Source organism: Xenopus tropicalis, chromosome 3, assembly GCF_000004195.4.
Source record: "Xenopus tropicalis strain Nigerian chromosome 3, UCB_Xtro_10.0, whole genome shotgun sequence".
NCBI lineage: Eukaryota > Metazoa > Chordata > Amphibia > Anura > Pipidae > Xenopus > Xenopus tropicalis.
The window spans coordinates 64,880,550-64,902,945 of NC_030679.2; the positions used below are offsets into that span (position 1 = coordinate 64,880,550).

General features: G+C 39.5%; 1 protein-coding gene across 6 annotated transcripts in view; it reads left to right on the plus strand.

Moving 5' to 3' along the window:
- Positions 1–216: 216 nt before the first annotated feature.
- The window catches only part of gxylt1 (glucoside xylosyltransferase 1), a 32,237-nt gene continuing 10,057 nt past the window's right edge, over positions 217–22,396 (plus strand). The window contains exons 1-4 of one of the 6 annotated variants that reach the window (XM_031898957.1): positions 217–561; positions 1,549–1,618; positions 3,298–3,754; positions 20,231–20,323. In XM_031898957.1, the coding sequence (XP_031754817.1) occupies positions 3,381–3,754; positions 20,231–20,323 (467 nt within the window). In that variant the 5' untranslated portion in view covers positions 217–561; positions 1,549–1,618; positions 3,298–3,380. The remainder of the gene's footprint in view (positions 562–1,548; positions 1,619–3,297; positions 3,755–20,230; positions 20,324–22,396) is intronic. The other 5 variants (XM_004912970.4, XM_012959929.2, XM_031898955.1 and 2 more) reach the window with 5 other exon arrangements.

A 22,396-nucleotide genomic window follows, 5' to 3' on the forward strand; every position in this document is an offset into this window, starting at 1 on the left:
GGCGGTGGCATATATAATTCACATATGAATGAAGGGTGATATCACTACAGTGAGCACCAACTGTGGGTGTGGTTTAAAAAAGGGAGTGGTCAAAACTGGCTTCTATAATTGGCCATCCACCATGTAGGCCAAAACAATTCCAGCCCTCAGTACCACAGAAGTTGGACAGTGCTGACCTAGAAGAACTAATCTCATGAAGGGAAAAGTTGAGGCCATAAAAACATTAAAGGAAAAACCTTGCAATTACCATTAAACCTTCAGATAAGTGGTTAGACATTGTTGTCATGGACCACCCAAGAATCCCCAATGCACTTCCAAATGTGCCCAAATAAGACCCTCTGGGAAAACTTATAGTCTCTAAGAGGGGGTCCCAGACTGAACCTAATTGCACTTTACCATTCGTTGTAAAACAGCATCTATTAAAGTAACAGTCAGTGCTTCAATCTGCAGATCTTCAATGCACGCATCAGTCGCGGACGCCATCTTTACTGAGCCTAAGTCACGAAGTGGGATGAGATTAAGGAACTGCGCGTACCTGCAGCACACAAGGAGAGAGAGAGGGTGAGCTTGACTGTGGTAATCTATGTGAGCGATCCAGCTCACAATGGGGGAAGCACGCACACAAGTAGGTTTATCTATGCATGAGCCTACTCAGAAGGCTGTTCAGTGTACCTGCGTTTGGTCTTGCTAATAGAGTGCTGCATTGCAGGATTTTTTTTTCTTTACTAAGTGGCTTTGTAAAAACTATGGATTGGATCTAATGAATGGCTTAGAAGTTGATAGAAACAGGGGCGCTGTTAGACTATATTAAGGTACACCTTTCCATATACCCTTTATAGTGTTTAGCCTTTCCTTGTGCTTTAAGTATTCATTCTTGGGGTATAGTTTTCCTTTATGTCAGGCGGGTTAGAGTTAAAATTTGGGCTACCATTGCAGATTTGGATTGGGAGTGGGTCAGATTAGGGAAGTACACCCTTCCTCTTCTGACGTTTTTCGGTATTGGAACATGAAGTGTGCACTGAAATATAAGTATACAGAGTCAAATAACGGGGATACTACAATAGCAACAAATTGTAGGTTAGGGTCGGGTGCGGGTTATGGTTTACAGGGTTAGGACTGGGTGTGGGTTGAGTTTTTTCTGACCCCGCACATCACTTTTAAAAGCTCAATTCAATCAAAATAAACACCAAGCAAGTTATCTATTTCACTTGTAGATGCCTAATATTTTGTCACCCCCTAGGTAAATAAGATTTTGTTGTCCAAAGGGGTTTGGTGAAGGCCAATATCAGCAAAGACCTCCTGCCCCACAATTGGCAACCTTTTTTTACTAAGTCCATTTATAAGACATTCTTATACTCCTCTTTTAACTAAATCAATTTTGCACTACACCAGAGTTCTGATAATTGTGTTTCCTGTTGATGCAAGGCTTAGCAGACACCCCTTTAAATTTAAACAAAAGGGTTTATTACTGGGGGGTGTCAATCTATTAGGCACCCCAGTGATTATAATCGCTTACCTCACACCTCTGTCTGGTGTTTCTCTTTACAGCTCATGTGCACAGCCCAGACTGACTGCAGTGAATATCGTTAGGACAGAAAGAAGATGGCAGTAAAGAGCAGTAAAAAAAAAAAAATGGCTTTTTATATTTAAATTCTGATTTTACTCAACTGCACATGGGCACAGCCCAGACTGAATAAAAGGGATCTCTAGTACAGAAGAAAAGATGTTGGCACATTGCTTACTAGAATAGTACTCTAGGGGGCTGATTTACTAAGACACGATTTCGAATCCGAATTGGAAAAATTCCGATTGGAAACGAACATTTTGCGACTTTTTCGTATTTTTTGCGATTTTTTCGGCGTCTTTACGATTTTTGCGAAAAAACGCAAGTTTTTCGTAGCCATTACGAAAGTTGCGCAAAGTCGCGATTTTTTCGTAGCGTTAACACTTGCGCGCAAAGTCGCACCTTTTTCGTAGCGTTAAAACTTAAAAGGCGCGACGTTTCGCGCAAGTTTTAACGCTACGAAAAAATTGCGACTTTGCGCAACTTTCGTAATGGCTACGAAAAACTTGCGTTTTTTCGCAAAAATCGTAAAGACTCCGAAAAAATCACAAAAAATACGAAAAAATCGCAAAATACCGATCATTATGAAAAAAACGCAATTGGACGCATTCGGCCCGTTCGTGGGTTAGTAAATTTTTTTTATCAGCATGTAGGGTGCTCTACAATAATGGAAACCTAAAGCAAAACTTGGAAAATTTCCCAGGAATTCACCTGTTTTGCTAAGGTGCAAAAGGCCAGATCCACTTCCTCTCACACACAGGAATAACCAGTTTCATTTTTTTAATCAAACAGAAAACAAAGGGAACTCTTTAGAACAACAGTGCATGCATCCCTCCATTATGCAGGACAATTTATGTCCACAGTTAGGGTTGCCACCTGACTAATGTTTTTAATAGGGAAGAAAGGTAAAAATAAAGGAAGGCTGATATTTTTTCCAGAAAGTTTGTAACCCTGGCTACAGTTGCAAATGATTTACATGAAAACAATATAGTAAACTGTAGATACATGTTGCTCCTATAACCTCTGATTACTTTGGGGGCATACATCCCACAGATTTGGAGTGCATGATGCATTACCCTGCTTACTCCTTGGCTCATTATTATGGTTATAGAAAATCATTTTCACATCAGAGTTGCTGTAAAATAATGTATTTTGTGCTTCACTATTCCATCTACAGGTATTTGACCCCTTATCCGGAAACCCATTATCCAGAAAGTTCTGAATTATGGAAAGGCTATTTCCCATAGACTCCATTTTAATCAAATAATTCACATTTTTAAAAATGGTTTCCTTTATCTCTGTAATAATAAAACAGTTATAGTCAATCCTTCTTGGAGCCAAAACAATCCTATTGAGTTTAATTACCATTTAAATATATATTTTTAGCAGACTTAAGGTAGGGGATCTGAATTACGGAAAGACCCCTTATCCGGCATACCCCAGGTCCCGAGCATTCTGGATAACAGGTCCCATCCCTGTACTATACCTGACAAAATATAGACTTTTCCACCAACAGCAGAAAATAAAACTTTCCAGTGCAGTTCTAAAGTGCCTGGGTAATTTTCAAGAAACAGAAATATACTAGGCAGATCAACATTAGGGACTGTCCTAGAGGCAAATACAAAGAACAAAAGCCACAGTTCGGTGAAAGGTGCTGCTGGGGGGATTGGAATAAAAGGCAATACAGATGGATGTTTTATAAGTGTGTTTGACAATCGGTTTCCTTTTTCCAGGGTCTTCTTTTTATGATGTGCGACGCTAGGTGTGACCTAGTCACTTATCTCACGTACTTTAATTACCCAAGGGTTTATCGTGGATGCACTTACAAGAGCCAGACAGCTGTGCCCACGCCTTCCACACAGGCACAGAGCACAAAACTTTGGCACGTTTAGCTACCCCACGCCTTGCTGTGCGCTGCTCCGCCTCTGCCCCGGAAGGAAGCGCTTGGGAGGCCGTGGGGCCCGGATGGCTGCCAGTCTCCGTTGCCCTGCGGTATCTTCTACGTGTAATGAGGTGGCGGCCGGCGGTGCGATTGGTGCTGCTGTGCCTGATCTGCGGCTTCTGTTCTCTGCTCTACGGCTTCAGCCAACGAGGTAGTGGAGGCAGCGAGTCGCCTGTACCAACGCAGCCGAGAGGCGTCGGGCGAACAGGCCTTGGGGACGAGCGGCTGCAGCAGAGGTATGCGCCCAGGTAGCGCTAAGCTTTTTCTTTACAGTAAAGCTACCAAAGAATTCTGGGAGGTATCTAGATGCATAGGTGCCAACGCTGAAAAAACTGTTGTGTATGAATACTTTCAAGATTAAGGGCTAAGTGTTAGGGGCACAAGATCCCTGCCCAGTAGAGCTTACCATCTAGTTGTATTTTAAACCCAGATCTGATCCAGCACGTTTGTTATTGTTGGTCTTTGCATAATCCAAGAGTTATGTGCCATGTGTAAAATCTTTAGCCATAACCATTTCAGTTTAGGTGTCATATTTGTATAGAGCAGAACTGCAAAATTGTAATGTTATGGTAAAAGTGTCAAAAGGTTACTCATTATGCCAGAAGTTTGCTTCAGGGGCAAAAAAAGCATGGGATGTATAGGGCTCCATAAACAGAACTGTCCAGAAAAAAATTTGTTATCCAAAGGGTGGTAGGCATCCTCTGTGATTGTCATTGCATTGTGTCACAGACTCTTCAACTATTGTTACATAGTTACATAGGGTTGAAAAAAGACCAGTGTCCATCAAGTTCAACCCATCCAAGTAAACCCAGCACACTTAACCCACACCTACCAATCTATACACTCACATACATACACTATATATACAACCACTAGTACTAACTGTAGATATTAGTATCACAATAGCCTTGGATATTCTGATTGATCAAGAACTCATCCAGGCCCCTCTTAAAGGCATTAACAGAATCTGCCATTACCACATCACTAGGAAGGGCATTCCATAACCTCACTGCCCTCACCGTGAAAAACCACCTACGCTGCTTCAAATGAAAGCTCCTTTCCTCTAATCTAAAGGGGTGACCTCTGGTGCGCTGATTGTTTTTATGGGAAAAAAGAACACCCCCCAACTGCCTATAATCCCCTCTAATGTACTTGTACAGAGTAATCATGTCCCCTCGCAAGCGCCTCTTTTCCAGAGAGAACAACCCCAACCTCGACAGTCTCACCTCATAGTTTAAATCTTCCATCCCCTTAACCAGTTTAGTTGCTCGTCTCTGCACTCTCTCCAGCTCATTAATATCCTTCTTAAGGACTGGAGCCCAAAACTGCACTGCATACTCAAGGTGAGGCCTTACCAGGGACCTATAAAGGGGCAAAATTATGTTCTCATCCCTTGAGTCAATGCCCTTTTTTATACAAGACAGCACTTTATTTGCTTTAGTAGCCACAGAATGACACTGCCTGGCATTAGACAACTTGTTATCAACAAAAACCCCTAGATCCTTCTCCATTAAGGAAACCCCCAACACACTCCCATTCAGTAGATAGTTTGCGTTTATATTATTTCTACCAAAGTGCATAACTTTGCACTTATCAACATTGAACCTCATTTTCCAGTTTGCTGCCCAGTTATCTAATTTTGTCAAATCGCTCTGCAAAGCGGCAGCATCCTGCATGGAACTTATAGTTTTGCACAATTTAGTGTCATCAGCAAAAATAGAAACAGTACTGCCCCCAGCTGTTGCAAGAAGTGGTCTGAAACAAATATTTTTTTTGTTTTAAACTTCATTTACTTAAAGGAACAGTAACACCATGTTTTTAAAATAGTTTATTCCCCCCCAAAACTATAATGATAGGTAAGGCTTATTAGCTGTTGTTGCCTTTTCACCTACAGTGGAGGAAATAATTATTTGACCCCTCACTGATTTTGTAAGTTTGTCCAATGACAAAGAAATGAAAAGTCTCAGAACAGTATCATTTCAATTGTAGGTTTATTTTAACAGTGGCAGATAGCACATCAAAAGGAAAATCGAAAAAATAACTTTAAATAAAAGATAGCAACTGATTTGCATTTCATTGAGTGAAATAAGTTTTTGAACCCTCTAACAAAAAAAGACTTAATACTTAGTGGAAAAACCCTTGTTTGCAAGCACAGAGGTCAAACGTTTCTTGTAATTGATGACCAAGTTTGCGCACATTTTAGGAGGAATGTTGGTCCCACTCCTCTTTGCAGATCATCTCTAAATCCCTAAGGTTTCGAGGCTGTCTCTGTGCAACTCTGAGCTTGAGCTCCCTCCATAGGTTTTCTATTGGATTAAGGTTCGGAGACTGACTAGGCCACTCCATGACCTTAATGTGCTTCTTCTTGAGCCACTCCTTTGTTGCCTTTGCTGTATGTTTTGGGTCATTGTCGTGCTGGAACACCCATCCACGACCCATTTTCAGTTTCCTGGCAGAGGGAAGGAGGTTGTCGTTCAGGATTTCACGATACATGGCTCCGTCCATTTTCCCCTTAATGCGAATAAGTTGTCCTGTGCCCTTAGCAGAAAAACACCCCCAAAGCAAAATGTTTCCACCCCCATGCTTGACGGTGGGGACGGTGTTTTGGGGGTCATAGGCAGCATTTTTCTTCCTCCAAACACAGCGAGTTGAGTTAATGCCAAAAAGCTCTATTTTGGTCTCATCAGACCACAGCACCTTCTCCCAGTCACTCACAGAATCATTCAGGTGTTCATTGGCAAACTTCAGACGGGCCTGCACATGTGCCTTCTTGAGCAGGGGGACCTTGCGAGCCCTGCAGGATTTTAATCCATTGCGGTGTAATGTGTTTCCAATGGTTTTCTTGGTGACTGTGGTCCCTGCTAATTTGAGGTCATTAACTAAATCCTCCCGTGTAGTTCTAGGATGCTTTTTCACCTTTCTCAGAATCATTGACACCCCACGAGGTGAGATCTTGCGTGGAGCCCCAGAGCGAGGTCGATTGATGGTCATTTTGTGCTCCTTCCATTTTCGAACAATCGCACCAACAGTTGTCACCTTCTCTCCCAGCTTCTTGCTAATGGTTTTGTAGCCCATTCCAGCCTTGTGCAGGTCTACAATTTTGTCTCTGACATCCTTGGACAGCTCTTTGGTCTTTCCCATGTTGGAGAGTTTGGAGTCTGCTTGATTGATTGATTCTGTGGACAGGTGTCTTTTATACAGGTGACTAGTTAAGACAGGTGTCCTTAATGAGGTTGACTAATTGAGTAGAAGTGTCTAACCATTCTGTGGGAGCCAGAACTCTTAATGGTTGGTAGGGGTTCAAAAACTTATTTCACTCAATGAAATGCAAATCAGTTGCTATCTTTTATTTAAAGTTATTTTTTCGATTTTCCTTTTGATGTGCTATCTGCCACTGTTAAAATAAACCTACCATTGAAATGATACTGTTCTGAGACTTTTCATTTCTTTGTCATTGGACAAACTTACAAAATCAGTGAGGGGTCAAATAATTATTTCCTCCACTGTATCTCCTGTAAGGCACTTTCAAGTCAAAGTGCAGATTTAAAAAACAAATCCAAGGGAATATTTAGGCCTTCCCTATCATTATAGCTGTTTTGGGGGTGATTAAGTATTAATTACTGTTCCTTTTAGGAAGCAGATCAGTGGTAACATGACATTACTCAGTGTACAATTCTGAAAAATAGCTTTACATTCTTCTGTTGTAGAACAGTGTTTTAGTTTTGTTATCTGTTTTACTGTTTTGGTCATCTCTTTGTTAAAAAGCAACCATACAGATTTTTAAAAATATCTTTACAACTAGAACTTTTTCAAGCTGCATAAAGCTGTACCTCAGTTATTGCAGGCAGTAAAATAACTGATATGAAAAGTGCAGAATTTAAAAAAAAATATTTTTTAAATGAAAACTTCTATAACAGAAATAGGTGAAGCCCAAAATACTAGCAAATAAAGAGTTGCAAAATGTATTTAACCCTTTAAGTGCCAGCCGAATTCGTCATTTCGGTTCCCCCCAGTGCCAGACGTTTTTTAAGCATTTTGTACTCATTCACTTTAACAATGTTTTTTGGTAGGAAAACCTCCACGAAACTAGGGAAATTATATATCGTTTTTTTCGTCACTAATTGGGCTTCGACATACATACCAAATTTTATAACTTTTCTGGAGATATGATGTGTATTTTGGGTGAAATATGTAAAAAAAAAATAAAATTATGAAAAATTTCTGTATATTTTGAGGTTTTTTTCCATAGAAAAGTTAATTTTACTCACTTTTTTTTATTGTTTGTAAAAGCCCTGATACTCCCAATTCCAACGATACCAAATATGTGGTGGTACCCCACAGTTCCTGTCCAGAAGTAACCCCCAAACTAAAGCAATACTTAGTACAATATCACACCAGAACAAAGCAGAAAAGCGCTTGTAACAGTTAATGCAGCATAACTTATATGTAAATCTAAAATATCCCCTCATGTTTGGTATCTTTAGAAACTACAGACCTTCAGGTTTCTAGGTGCAATGTAGTTTTCACTCAAAAGCCAAATACCTTTTGTCAGTGCATTGTGAAATTTGGAACTTTTTATGACATTTTTTTTTTTTTCTAAAACGTAAACTTGGACGCATGATCAAATGTGGATTTGACAAAAAAAAATCTCATAAAAATTTTCTAACAAAGGCATATTTGAAAGACAAACTTCTCCTGAATAAAATGATGCCCCATATGTATGGGTGCACATAAAGACATGGGCACCAAACACTCCAAAGCAGGGGCAATGCACAAGGGCAATTACAGCTAAAAATGTGGGGGCTGCGCTCTATGTGCACTTCCTGCAGTTTTTCAGTGTTAACCCCCCCTACCTGTGAAATAACCCCCACAAACTATATATTTATGAAAAGTGCACACCTTCAGCTATTCAGAGACACCACTCTTCTCTTTCTACATGGAAAATTGTGGCCGCAGTCCCTTGCAGAAGTAAGCGCTTTTGTCAGAAATCAAGGAAAAACCAGATAAAAAACCTAGATTTCTCCCCAAAATCTCCATGGCAACTACCAAAAACTTACTAAACATCGATCTGCAAGTTCCCCTGAATAAAACGATACCCCATATGTATGGGTGCACATAAAGACGTGGCCACCAAATGCCCCAAAACAGGGGCAATGCATAAGGGCAATTTCTGTTGAAATTTTGGGGGCTGCGCTCTATGTGCACTACCTGCAGTTTTTCATTGATAACCCCCCCTACCTGTGAGATAACCCCCACAATCTATATATTTCCGAAAAGTGCACACCTTCAGCTATTCAGAGACACCACTCTTCTCTTTCTACATGGAAAATTGTGGCCGCAGTCCCTTGCAGAAGTTAGCGCTTTGGTCAGAAATCAAGGAAAAACTAGATACAAACCTAGATTTCTCCCCAAAATCTCCATGGCAACTACCAAAAACTTACTAACCATCAATCTGCAAGTTCCCCTGAATAAAACGATACCCCATATGTATGGGTGCACATAAAGACGTGGCCACCAAATGCCCCAAAACAGGGGCAATGCATAAGGGCAATTTCAGTTGAAATTTTGGAGGCTGCGCTCTAGGTGCACTACCTGCAGTTTTTCAGTGATAACCCCCCCTACCTGTGAGATAACCCCCACAATCTATATATTTACGAAAAGTGCACACCTTCAGCTATTCAGAGACACTATTCTTCTCTTTCTACATGGAAAATTGTGGCCGCAGTCCCTTGCAGAAGTCAGCGCTTTGGTCAGAAATCAAGGAAAAACCAGATACAACCCTAGATTTTGGTCAGAAATCAAGGAAAAACCAGATAAAAACCTAGGATTTCTCCCCAAAATCTCCATGGCAACTACCAAAAACTTACTAAACCTCAATCTGCAAGTTCCCCTGAATAAAACGATACCCCATATGTATGGGTGCACATAAAGACGTGGCCACCAAATGCCCCAAAACAGGGGCAATGCATAAGGGCAATTTCAGTTGAAATTTTGGGGGCTGCGCTCTATGTGCACTACCTGCAGTTTTTCAGTGTTAACCCCCCCTACCTGTGAGATAACCCCCACAATCTATATATTTCCGAAAAGTGCACACCTTCAGCTATTCAGAGACACCACTCTTCTCTTTCTACATGGACAATTGTGGCCGCAGTCCCTTGCAGAAGTCAGCGCTTTGGTCAGAAATCAAGGAAAAACCAGATAAAAACCTAGATTTCTCCCCAAAATCTCCATGGCAACTACCAAAAACTTACTAAACATCAATCTGCAAGTTCCCCTGAATAAAACGATACCCCATATGTATGGGTGCACATAAAGACGTGGCCACCAAATGCCCCAAAACAGGGGCAATGCATAAGGGCAATTTCAGTTGAAATTTTGGGGGCTGCGCTCTATGTGCACTACCTGCAGTTTTTCAGTGTTAACCCCCCCTACCTGTGAGATAACCCCCACAATCTATATATTTCCGAAAAGTGCACACCTTCAGCTATTCAGAGACACCACTCTTCTCTTTCTACATGGAAAATTGTGGCCGCAGTCCCTTGCAGAAGTTAGCGCTTTGGTCAGAAATCAAGGAAAAACTAGATACAAACCTAGATTTCTCCCCAAAATCTCCATGGCAACTACCAAAAACTTACTAACCATCAATCTGCAAGTTCCCCTGAATAAAACGATACCCCATATGTATGGGTGCACATAAAGACGTGGCCACCAAATGCCCCCAAACAGGGGCAATGCATAAGGGGGGGCTGTGCTCTATCTGCAGTTATTTAGTCTAAACACCCCCATACCTGTGAAATAACCCCCACAAACTATATATTTCTGAAAAGTGCACACCTTCAGCTATTCAGAGACGCCACTCTCCTCTTTCTACATGGAAAATTGTGGCCGCAGTGCCTTGCAGAAGGCAGCGCTTTGGTCAGAAATCAAGGAAAAACCAGATACAACCCTAGATTTTGGTCAGAAATCAAGGAAAAACCAGATAAAAACCTAGATTTCTCCCCAAAATCTCCATGGCAACTACCAAAAACTTACTAAACCTCAATCTGCAAGTTCCCCTGAATAAAACGATACCCCATATGTATGGGTACACATAAAGACGTGGCCACCAAATGCCCCCAAACAGGGGCAATGCATAAGGGGGGGCTGTGCTCTATGTGCTCTACCTGCAGTTATTTAGTCTAAACACCCCCATACCTGTGAAATAACCCCCGCAAACTATATATTTCTGAAAAGTGCACACCTTCAGCTATTCAGAGACGCCACTCTCCTCTTTCTACATGGAAAATTGTGGCCGCAGTGCCTTGCAGAAGTCAGCGCTTTGGTCAGAAATCAAGGAAAAACCAGATACAAACCTAGATTTCTCCCCAAAATCTCCATGGCAACTACCAAAAACTTACTAAACCTCAATCTGCAAGTTCCCCTGAATAAAACGATACCCCATATGTATGGGTACACATAAAGACGTGGCCACCAAATGCCCCCAAACCGGGGCAATGCATAAGGGGGGGCTGTGCTCTATGTGCTCTACCTGCAGTTATTTAGTCTAAACACCCCCATACCTGTGAAATAACCCCCGCAAACTATATATTTCTGAAAAGTGCACACCTTCAGCTATTCAGAGACGCCACTCTCCTCTTTCTACATGAAAAATTGTGGCCGCAGTCCCTTGCAGAAGTCAGCGCTTTGGTCAGAAATCAAGGAAAAACCAGATAAAAAAACCTAGATTTCTCCCCAAAATCTCCATGGCAACTACCAAAAACTTACTAAACCTCAATTTGCAAGTTCCCCTGAATAAAACGATACCCCATATGTATGGGTGCACGTAAAGACGTGGCCACCAAATGCCCCAAAACAGGGGCAATGCATAAGGGCAATTTCAGTTGAAATTTTGGGGGCTGCGCTCTATGTGCACTACCTGCAGTTTTTCAGTGTTAACCACCCCTACCTGTGAGATAACCCCCACAATCTATATATTTCCGAAAAGTGCACACCTTCAGCTATTCAGAGACACCACTCTTCTCTTTCTACATGGAAAATTGTGGCCGCAGTCCCTTGCAGAAGTCAGCGCTTTGGTCAGAAATCAAGGAAAAAACAGATACAACCCTAGATTTTGGTCAGAAATCAAGGAAAAACCAGATAAAAACCTAGATTTCTCCCCAAAATCTCCATGGTAACTACCAAAAACTTACTAAACCTCAATCTGCAAGTTCCCCTGAATAAAACGATACCCCATATGTATGGGTACACATAAAGACGTGGCCACCAAATGCCCCCAAACAGGGGCAATGCATAAGGGGGGGCTGTGCTCTATGTGCTCTACCTGCAGTTATTTAGTCTAAACACCCCCATACCTGTGAAATAACCCCCGCAAACTATATATTTCTGAAAAGTGCACACCTTCAGCTATTCAGAGACGCCACTCTCCTCTTTCTACATGGAAAATTGTGGCCGCAGTCCCTTGCAGAAGTCAGCGCTTTGGTCAGAAATCAAGGAAAAACCAGATACAACCCTAGATTTTGGTCAGAAATCAAGGAAAAACCAGATACAAACCTAGATTTCTCCCCAAAATCTCCATGGCAACTACCAAAAACTTACTAAACCTCAATCTGCAAGTTCCCCTGAATAAAACGATACCCCATATGTATGGGTACACATAAAGACGTGGCCACCAAATGCCCCCAAACCGGGGCAATGCATAAGGGGGGGCTGTGCTCTATCTGCAGTTATTTAGTCTAAACACCCCCATACCTGTGAAATAACCCCCGCAAACTATATATTTCTGAAAAGTGCACACCTTCAGCTATTCAGAGACGCCACTCTCCTCTTTCTACATGAAAAATTGTGGCCCCAGTCCCTTGCAGAAGTCAGCGCTTTGGTCAGAAATCAAGGAAAAACCAGATAAAAAACCTAGATTTCTCCCCAAAATCTCCATGGCAACTACCAAAAACTTACTAACCATCAATCTGCAAGTTCCCCTGAATAAAACGATACCTATGTCTGGTTGCGCATAAGTACATGGCCACCAAACCTGAAAATGCATAATATTGGGGCTGCACTCTATGCACCCCTTTTTTTTTGCCTGCACCCGAATGAATGGAATACGCTCGGGTGCAGGCACATGTAGCCGATATACGCATGAAAACGCGTGAGAATGCAAAGTCTCGCGTTTTCATGCGTATATCGGCTACATGTGCCTGCACCCGAGCGTATCCCATTCATTCGGGTGCAGGCACAAGTAGCAAGCGTAGGGCTGAATTTTCGGCAAGCGTTTTTCCACTTGCTGAAAAAATCAGCCCTACGCCATGTGTGGCATCAGCCTAACCCTTGGCAATAGAAACTACCAGAACAATCTTAGCACCTCTGGACCTTTCTAGAACAACTGAAATCAAATGAAGTTAAAATGGAATAAAACCACTAAAAGCAATCAAAGAACAATAGTTGCAATGAAATCGGTGGTCAGAGCCCTGGATCCACCAATGTCACTGCAAAAGCAACCTTTTAGGGGCACTAAACACACAAAGAACAATGCAAAGATAAAACACCATAAAATCAGTAAAATCCAATAAAACCACCTAAACCAACAGAAGAACAATAATTGCAATGAAATCGGTGGTCAGAGCCCTGGATCCACCAACGTCACTGCAAATTCAGCACCCAATAGCAATAAAAAAGTTACAGTGCAATAGAATAATTCAAAAACAGAAATCAATTATGAAAATGCCAAAAAAACACTAAAATGCAACCAAATAAATCAGATAATTATAGAGCAAGATCAGAAATAAAGTTTTAGTAAAAAAAAAAGACTGCCAAAGAAAGCAAAGACAGAAAGAAAAGAAAAGAAAGAAAGAAAAAAAAAAAAAAAAAAAAAAAAGTGTAAGTGTGTGTGTAAGTGTCTGTGTGTGCTTGGGAAAGTTGTAAATAAGTGTGTATGTGTACAAAAGTGTAATAATAACAAAGATAGAAGAAAAAATTGAAAAAAAAAAAAAAAAAAAAATTTTTAGACAGTTGAGATAGAAATAAGCAAAATAAACAGTGGTAGAGAGTTGTAGTTCAGCTTACCCAAGGCAGGCAGGCGATCAGAGGCGATCAGGGGCGATAAATCCAGCAGGAAGGCAGCAGGGGAGCTCCATCCGGTCCAACGTGCGCAGCAGGAGTGAGGGAGCCGACAGTAGGCGGCGACTTTTAAAGGGACAGCAGTGGACACGTCATCAATGCGTGTCCACTGCTGTCATTGGCTGGAGCGACGATCGGTGCGGCTGGGCGACCGGATCGGTGAGTATGTCCTTGTTCGCTCGTTGCCTAGGGGGTTGTGACGGCTTTACAAGCGCTGCGCTGCTTTAAAAGCGAGCGCAGCGCTTGTAAACCCGACAGTGCCATTGGACGTAGATTCTACGTCCCATGGCACTTTGGTCCCTTGGTACCTGGGACGTAGAATCTACGTCCCTTGGCACTTAAAGGGTTAAATATCAATGTTTACATTAAAGTACAATATTTAAGGGGTGGTTCACTTTTAGGTGATTTTGGCACAGTCCTAGTGGTAGTAGTTGGTGCCCTTAATTTGAAATGCAAAGTAAATTTTTACATTCTTAAAGGAACAGTAACACCAAAAAATGAAAGTGTATAAAAGTAACTTTAATATAATGTGCTGCTGCCCTGCACTGGTAAAAGTTGTGTGTTTACTTCAGAAAGTCTACTATAATTTATATAAGTAAGCTGCTATGTAGCCATGGAGGCAGCCATTCAAAGGAGAAAAGGCACAGGCACATAGCAGATAACAGATAAAACACTATTGTATTCTACAGAACTTATCCGTTATCTGCTATGTAACCTGTGCCTTTTCTCCTATTTTCCAGCGTGAATGGCTGCTCCCGTGGCTACACAGCAGCTTATTATATAAATTATAGTAGTGTTACTGTAGCAAACACACCAGTTTTACCAGTGCAGGGCAACAGTGCATTATATTTTTATTACTTTAAAGCGCTTTCATTTTTTGGTGTTACTGTTCCTTTAAATGGCATATTTTTAAATATCCATTTTAATGAATAAGTTATATCAATAACTGTTAGCTTTCAGCTTCTTGTAAAATAAACTGTTTTGTTGTTAAATTTGGCAGGGTGTGCTATAGTTTATACTCCAAATAGCTACAGGTATGGGATCCCTTATCCGGAAACCCGTTATCCAGAAAGCTCCGAATTACGGAAAGCCTGTCTCCCATAGACTCCATTTTAATCAAATAATTCAGAATTTTAAAACTGATTTCCTTTTTCTCTGTAGTAATAAAACAGTACCTTGTAATTGATCCCAACTAAGATATAAATAATCCTTATTGGATGCAAAACAATCCTATTGGGTTTAATTAATGTTTTATTAAATTTTTGGTAGACTTATTGTATGGAGATCCAAATTATGGAAAGACCCCTTATCCGGAATACCCTTGGTCCCGAGCATTCTGGATAATGGGTCCTATACCTGTACCACATAAGGGGAGATTTATTAAGGCACGAACGCCATTTTTTTTGCGCAACTTTTGTGTACGCTTGCGCGAAAAATTTGGAAAGGTTCTGCCACTGTTTACAATTGTTCGGTACGAAAATTTTGTGACTTTTGGATCGCCAATACCATATTATCGTGACTAATACGATTTTTTCGTAAGCATTTTTGTTATATTTGCGATCTTCAGAAATTATCATATCCAATCCGAATTTTTTCCCATTCGGGATTCAAACTCGTGTTTTAATGAATCAGCCCCATAGTCTTCTTTTAGAAATGGCTGCAAGTTTTTATACTTTTAGGATGTATTTATAAAGCTCAAATATTTTATGCTTGAAAAATAGAGTAAAAGTTGGTAGAAAATATTTTGTTTATTTAAAAGCATTGCATTCATAAACATAATCCATCACAGAGAACTAATTTACATATTTATCAAGCACTTTATTTTACTGCTGTGCATTTCACAATTATTTGAAACTATGATACACATTTTTGAATATCTATTTGTAGAAATGTTGTTCATTATAAGCAGCACCAAAGTAATTGAAACAAAATATAAGAGCAAAATTTGGTTGTCTGCAAAATGTTTTCAAAGCAAAACATATTAATACAAAAGTTATATAGGTGTTGGTTTACTAAAGTGCGATAGACAGCAATAATGACTTGCGTCAGAAAAAACCCAAGAACAGGTTTACTAAACTGCGAGCACATTTGTCATTGTAATTTTTCTGGGGCACGTATATACAGTGGCTTGGAAAAGTATTCGGCCCCCTTGAACTTTTCCACATTTTGTCACATTACAGCCACAAACATGAATCAATTCTATTGGAATTCCACGTGAAAGACCAATACAAAGTGGTGTACACGTGAGAAGTGGAACGAAAATCATACGATTCCAAACATTTTTTACAAATAAATAACTGCAAAGTGGGGTATGCGTAATTATTCAGCCCCCTTTGGTCTGAGTGCAGTCAGTTGCCCATAGACATTGCCTGATGAGTGCTAATGACTAAATAGAGTGCATCTGTGTGTAATCTAATGTCAGTACAAATACAGCTGCTCTGTGACGGCCTCAGAGGTTGTCTAAGAGAATATTGGGAGCAACAACACCATGAAGTCCAAAGAACACACCAGACAGGTCAGGGATAAAGTTATTGAGAAATTTAAAGCAGGCTTAGGCTACAAAAAGATTTCCAAAGCCTTGAACATCCCACGGAGCACTGTTCAAGCGATCATTCAGAAAGGGAAGGAGTATGGCACAACTGTAAACCTACCAAGACAAGGCCGTCCACCTAAACTCACAGGCCGAACAAGGAGAGCGCTGATCAGAAATGCAGCCAAGAGGCCCATGGTGACTCTGGACAAGCTGCAGAGATCTACAGCTCAGGTGGGGGAATCTGTCCATAGGACAACTTAACAGAAAACCATAAGAAGTCCCGTTTGCAGTTTGCCACAAGTCATGTGGGGGACACAGCAAACATGTGGAAGAAGGTGCTCTGGTCAGATGAGACCAAAATGGAACTTTTTGGCCAAAATGCAAAACGCTATGTGTGGCGGAAAACTAACACTGCACATCACTCTGAACACACCATCCCCACTGTCAAATATGGTGGTGGCAGCATCATGCTCTGGGGGTGCTTCTCTTCAGCAGGGACAGGGAAGCTGGTCAGAGTTGATGGGAAGATGGATGGAGCTAAATACAGGGCAATCTTGGAAGAAAACCTCTTGGAGTCTGCAAAAGACTTGAGACTGGGGCGGAGGTTCACCTTCCAGCAGGACAACGACCCTAAACATAAAGCCAGGGCAACAATGGAATGGTTTAAAACAAAACATATCCATGTGTTAGAATGGCCCAGTCAAAGTCCAGATCTAAATCCAATCGAGAATCTGTGGCAAGATCTAAAAACTGCTGTTCACAAACGCTGTCCATCTAATCTGACTGAGCTGGAGCTGTTTTGCAAAGAAGAATGGGCAAGGATTTCAGTCTCTAGATGTGCAAAGCTGGTAGAGACATACCCTAAAAGACTGGCAGCTGTAATTGCAGCAAAAGGTGGTTCTACAAAGTATTGACTCAGGGGGCTGAATAATTACGCACACCCCACTTTGCAGTTATTTATTTGTAAAAAATGTTTGGAATCATGTATGATTTTCGTTCCACTTCTCACGTGTACTCCACTTTGTATTGGTCTTTCACGTGGAATTCCAATAAAATTGATTCATGTTTGTGGCTGTAATGTGACAAAATGTGGAAAATTTTTCTTTCTTTTTTTTTTTTTTTTTTTTGAATACTTTTGCAAGCCACTGTATTATCACCTATTATCGCATTCATGCTATGTAAATTATCTCGCAAGGTTTACTAAAGATTATCGGCAGAATTGTTGCAAAATATAGACACAACTTTTGCTCGTTTTTATCACCTCCTGGAGCATGGCATTATGTGAAACAAAGCCAGAGACTATATAGTGGGAGCAATATAAAGTCAGTTTTTAAACATAAGCAGCACAAATTAGTGATTGCACTGGGGAATAATGATACTTATGAATGTATTATTATTGAATTAATTAAGAATAATATAATCTGAAAATAAATTTTTCCTGAAATTACTTTATTGGCCATAAGTATATTTAATAATACATTTATAAATTGCTAATAAATTCTATTTTCCATAAACTATTTATTAATGTGGCCATTGGCAGTGGCAAAAAAAAAAAATCTGCAAGATTTCTTGCAGATAATGCAGTTAACCTAAATGACCTAAAACTACTACGCTTGCAATAATATTGGCACTTATCGCAAGACAAATATATCTCATCGCACGTTAGTGAACATGGAAGCAGCATTAATGTTGTTTATAGACAATTTTTAGAAACTTTAGCAAACAGATGCCTAAAGGCAGTTGCTTCAAATCCTGACATATGATGCATATCATTACCCCTGGAAGAAAGGTAACTAAGTACTAGACTCGCTGTAGGGTGGGAGGTTCACATTAATCTTTACCTGGTTCGACATGTTTCAGAGGTCCCAAATCATTTTGTGGTTTTCTATTGTTACATCTACTAAAGCTGTTAAATAAAGCATATCTCCTATACAGAACAATCTTGACAAGAATTGCATCACTGTTACTGTGGGGGCTAGGTTTTTAAACAGTCTCATTTTCCATGCATCTTTTACATTTTTGCACCAGTTTTATATTGGTACATCATCAAAATCATTACATTGCTTTATAATTACTTTGGATTTTATATGCCATAAATGTGGTGATATAAATTGTATTTTAATGCAATTTTTTTACAAACCTTTATTAATATGTCCTTTAGTGTGATTGAAGCTTATAAAGGATGGATATATTTTGCTTCTGATTCTTAAAAATTTAAGCAATTTCATCAAAGGTTTAATTAATTGTTCCAGGTTTTAAATTAAGTTTGCTATATTTCATGACCTGGACTTCCCAAATCATGATCAATGTATTAGTGCTACTTAACAACTGTAGGTAGCTATAGAAGTTGTGTGGCTTTTAGCTAGGCTTAAAACATGATCTGAATCTAATGAGGTTAGGGTGTAACGTCCCTGTTACATGTAAACACAGTAGGACCAATTATGTGTCAGTAGCCAATTAGCCTTCCTTTATGGTTTTGTAGAGTGGGAGGAAACTGGAGTACCAAAAGAACATACAGACTTCTTGCAGATAGTGCCTTGGCTGAAATCAAACTCATGCTTCCCCTAAAGCCACTATACTGTCCCTATAACATAGTGGAGTACAGTGAAATACTAACTCTAAGAATCCATTCTAAAATCCCTATTATGTTTTTTTTTTTTTTTTAAAGAAAAAAGCTTGTTTAATTTCATGGTCCATTATGCTACAAGTGAAATAATCCTGGTTGCCACAGGCCCATAATATGTTCTCCAAATATTTGTATTACATGTGTAACCATTTACTTGTACAGGTATGGAATCCTTTATCCGGAAACCCGTTATCCAGAAAGCTCCGAATTACAGAAAGCCCGTCTCCCATAGACTCCTTTTTAATCAAATAATTCAGAATTTTAAAACGGATTTCCTTTTTCTCTGTAATAATAAAACAGCATCTTGTAATTGATCCCAACTAAGATATAAATAATCCTTATTGGGGGCAAAACAATCCTATTGGGTTTAATGTTTTATTGATTTTTTTAGTAGATTTAAGGTATGGAGATCCAAATTACATAAAGACCCCTTATCCAGAATACCCTCGATCCCGAGCATTCTAGATAATTGGTCCTATACCTGTACTACTTTTATGATGTAGGGTGTAACGTGTGAAACACAGTAGGTTGGTCCCAGAGAGAGAACAATAGTTACTGTATATATTAAAATACTAACGCTACATTGAGTAATTAACATTGGCAGTAAGAATGTTCTATTTATTTCTAGGAAGGTTGCATGCATACTTTTATATATCGCATATATCTTTTAACTTTAAACAGACAAAAATTTGTGACTGCCTGTTTACCATAAATGTGAGATTAGCTGGATTGTTATTCATGCTTAACATGGAAAGAAATGTAAATTATTATTTAGTCTACCATTAGTATGGTAAGATGCAGCAACACTCGAGTCCTAAAAATGCTTTTTATATGGGATATTGGTTATACTTTTAATTACTGTTAGGGCTCTTATATATGGGTTTTTTTGTGCATTTGAGATGCAAGTCTGAGGGCACCTAAGCAATTCAGCATTTTTCCGGCATTCAGGGTTCATTGTGGTTTTTTGTGCTTGATGCACATTCAGAAGACATTAGAATAGAGGGCTGAGTTTGGAACTGAAAACAATGCCCCTAGATGCATTAAAAACACACCCACACAAAAATGTAATAAATGTGTTTTTATAAACTCAGCGTATGTTTCTAAACATACAAAAATCCAGTGTGTAAGAGCCCCAAGTGTACCATGATTGTTTAATTTTTATCCTTTTACCATGTGCATTTAATGAAATTTTTCTAAATTTGACCAAATATGGTTTCCGCAGAGGGTAAATAATACAGGGAATAATCCTTTTTATAGGGGCAATTATTTGTTTATACATGTAATAGGCAGAAGATTTGGAAATAATTTTTTCAGGTGAAGCAGCATACCTAAAAGGTTTTTTTATTTCTTTTTGAGATTTTATAAAATTCTATGGAGAACATTACTTACAGCAACAATACTACAGCTTACATTCAGTAACCAGCAGAAAATATTTGTGTCTTATCCTGTCAGGTGTCAGGATTTCTCTGTGTCTTTCTGGAATCCCTATTGGATGCTGCCTGCTGGTATATGTGGAAAGGACTGCTTTTGGGAAGCTTCTTTTAGGTAGGCCAACATATATCTACAGTGATGCCCAAAAAGATATCTGCTAGGTAATCCTTTGTAGCTTATCAAGGATAAATTGTACCCAGAAAAAGCTCAATTAATTTACATTTTGGGTCCACTCACCCCAGATTCATGGCAAATCATAGAAAGCAATTGTTTTACTGCTGTAGTTAATAATTTCATATGCATCGTTGTTTGAATATTAGAGTGGAAAAGGAAACATTTGGAATCCAAAGATAAGCAACTAAGATAATAATCTAGCCTCACACTCCATTTACTTTCTGATCTCAAGAATCGCTGATCCTAGCAACCAGTGGTCAAAGTTTCTGAAATTGAAATAGAGTCACAATAAAGAGAGAATTGAATAACTATAAAAAATGCTCACATAATTAAACACCATTTGCAAAGCTGTTGAAATGAGTTTGACAGTTTTAAGGTGAATTGTGATGTTGTTGTATATGCACTACTGCTATTCAGATTGCCATATTTCAAAAGTACCAATTTTTTCATGGAATCTCATTAGACTAATGCAAACCCAAAAGCTCCTCAAGCAAATAACAGTAATACTGAATCATACACCATCTGTATACAGACAGGTTGGGGTAACTTGGTTCATAGCTTGTGCTTTCCCTGTTCAAAAATAAACTAAGATTGAATACAGTGGGCTTCATACTTGCTGAGAAAATCATATCCTTTACACAACTGAAACAATATAATCAAAAATGTTTCATTTTGTTCACAAATAAAATAGCATAGAGCTTTAATCACTGCTTTGTAGTCTAAGATTGAAATAAACAACATTTGATCTAGCTTTACCTTAAAGTTTGGCTTAATGATTGTTTCTCTGACAAGTTTTTAAGGTATTATTTCAATATAATTTATTCTTTGTGTATTGCTTTTTTTAACAATATCGGTGCAATACTGTAAAAACATTTTCGCACTGTTCTTGTGCTATGCCAGCAGTTGGTGTAGTGTTTAAGGGCCCTGCAATTGTGCTGGGGCCCAGTTTTAACTGCTCGAAAGATTTCCTGTTTATTTGTTAAACAGGCCAACTTACTGGTTTTGGTGGGTAATAAAGCTTCTTGTTATGCCATTAACTGGTGCGAACATTTGTTTGAGAAAAGGCAATACAATCTGTGGGCAGCAACCCAGAATCAAGTGTGATTTAGTGAATACTGCTTAAAAATAATTCTTAAAAGAAAATAAACTTTCATCCTCTGAAAAAAGAATGCTAGTTGTGACACGCTAGCAAAATTTCAGACATGCATTCTGAAATAGTCATTTGGTCGCTATGGCCCCACTTGATACACTGTGGGCACCAGTGGCAGTGCAGTGACTCATAGACTGATGCAGTGGTCATCTTTTTATACTGACAGTATTTTGTGGGGCTGATTTGTCAATGTTTACCATGAGTGACATTTTTTGGATCTGGTATTGATAATTTTGAATTATGGTTTCCAGAACTTGAATGCTCAATAGTTATTAAAGGAATACTTTCATAGGAAAACATGTTTTATTTTTCCAAAACGTATCAGTTAATAGAGCTTCTCCAGCAGAATCCTGCATGAAAATCAATTTTTTGTATTTAATTTTGAAATTTGACATGGGGCTAATCATTTCCTAGTTTTCCCATGTGTCTACAGCCATGTGACTTGTGCTATGATAAACTTCAGTCATGCTTTACTGCTGCGCTGTAAGTTGAAGTGATGTCACCGCCTCTCTTTCCACCCCCAGCAGCTGATCATCAGAACGACAGGCAGGTAACAAGATAGCAGCTCCCTGTAGAATAAAAAAAGTCTCAGCAGCCACAAGTAAAGGAGGCCATACAGGGGCAGATTTTAGCTGCTGATATCAGCCCTTTAGACTGATTCGGCTGCTTATCTGCCCCGATCTTTATTGGGCAGGTTTGATTTTTCTGTCTGATCTGGGACCCCTAAATGAGCAGATCTTACGGTGCATGGCCACCTTAAGACAACTTAAAAGACAACTTTTCGGGGTCTACCAGCCCTTCAGCAAGCCTTATGAGACAATAAAAAGTTGTACACTAAAACTCCTTTTCAAATTTATCATGAA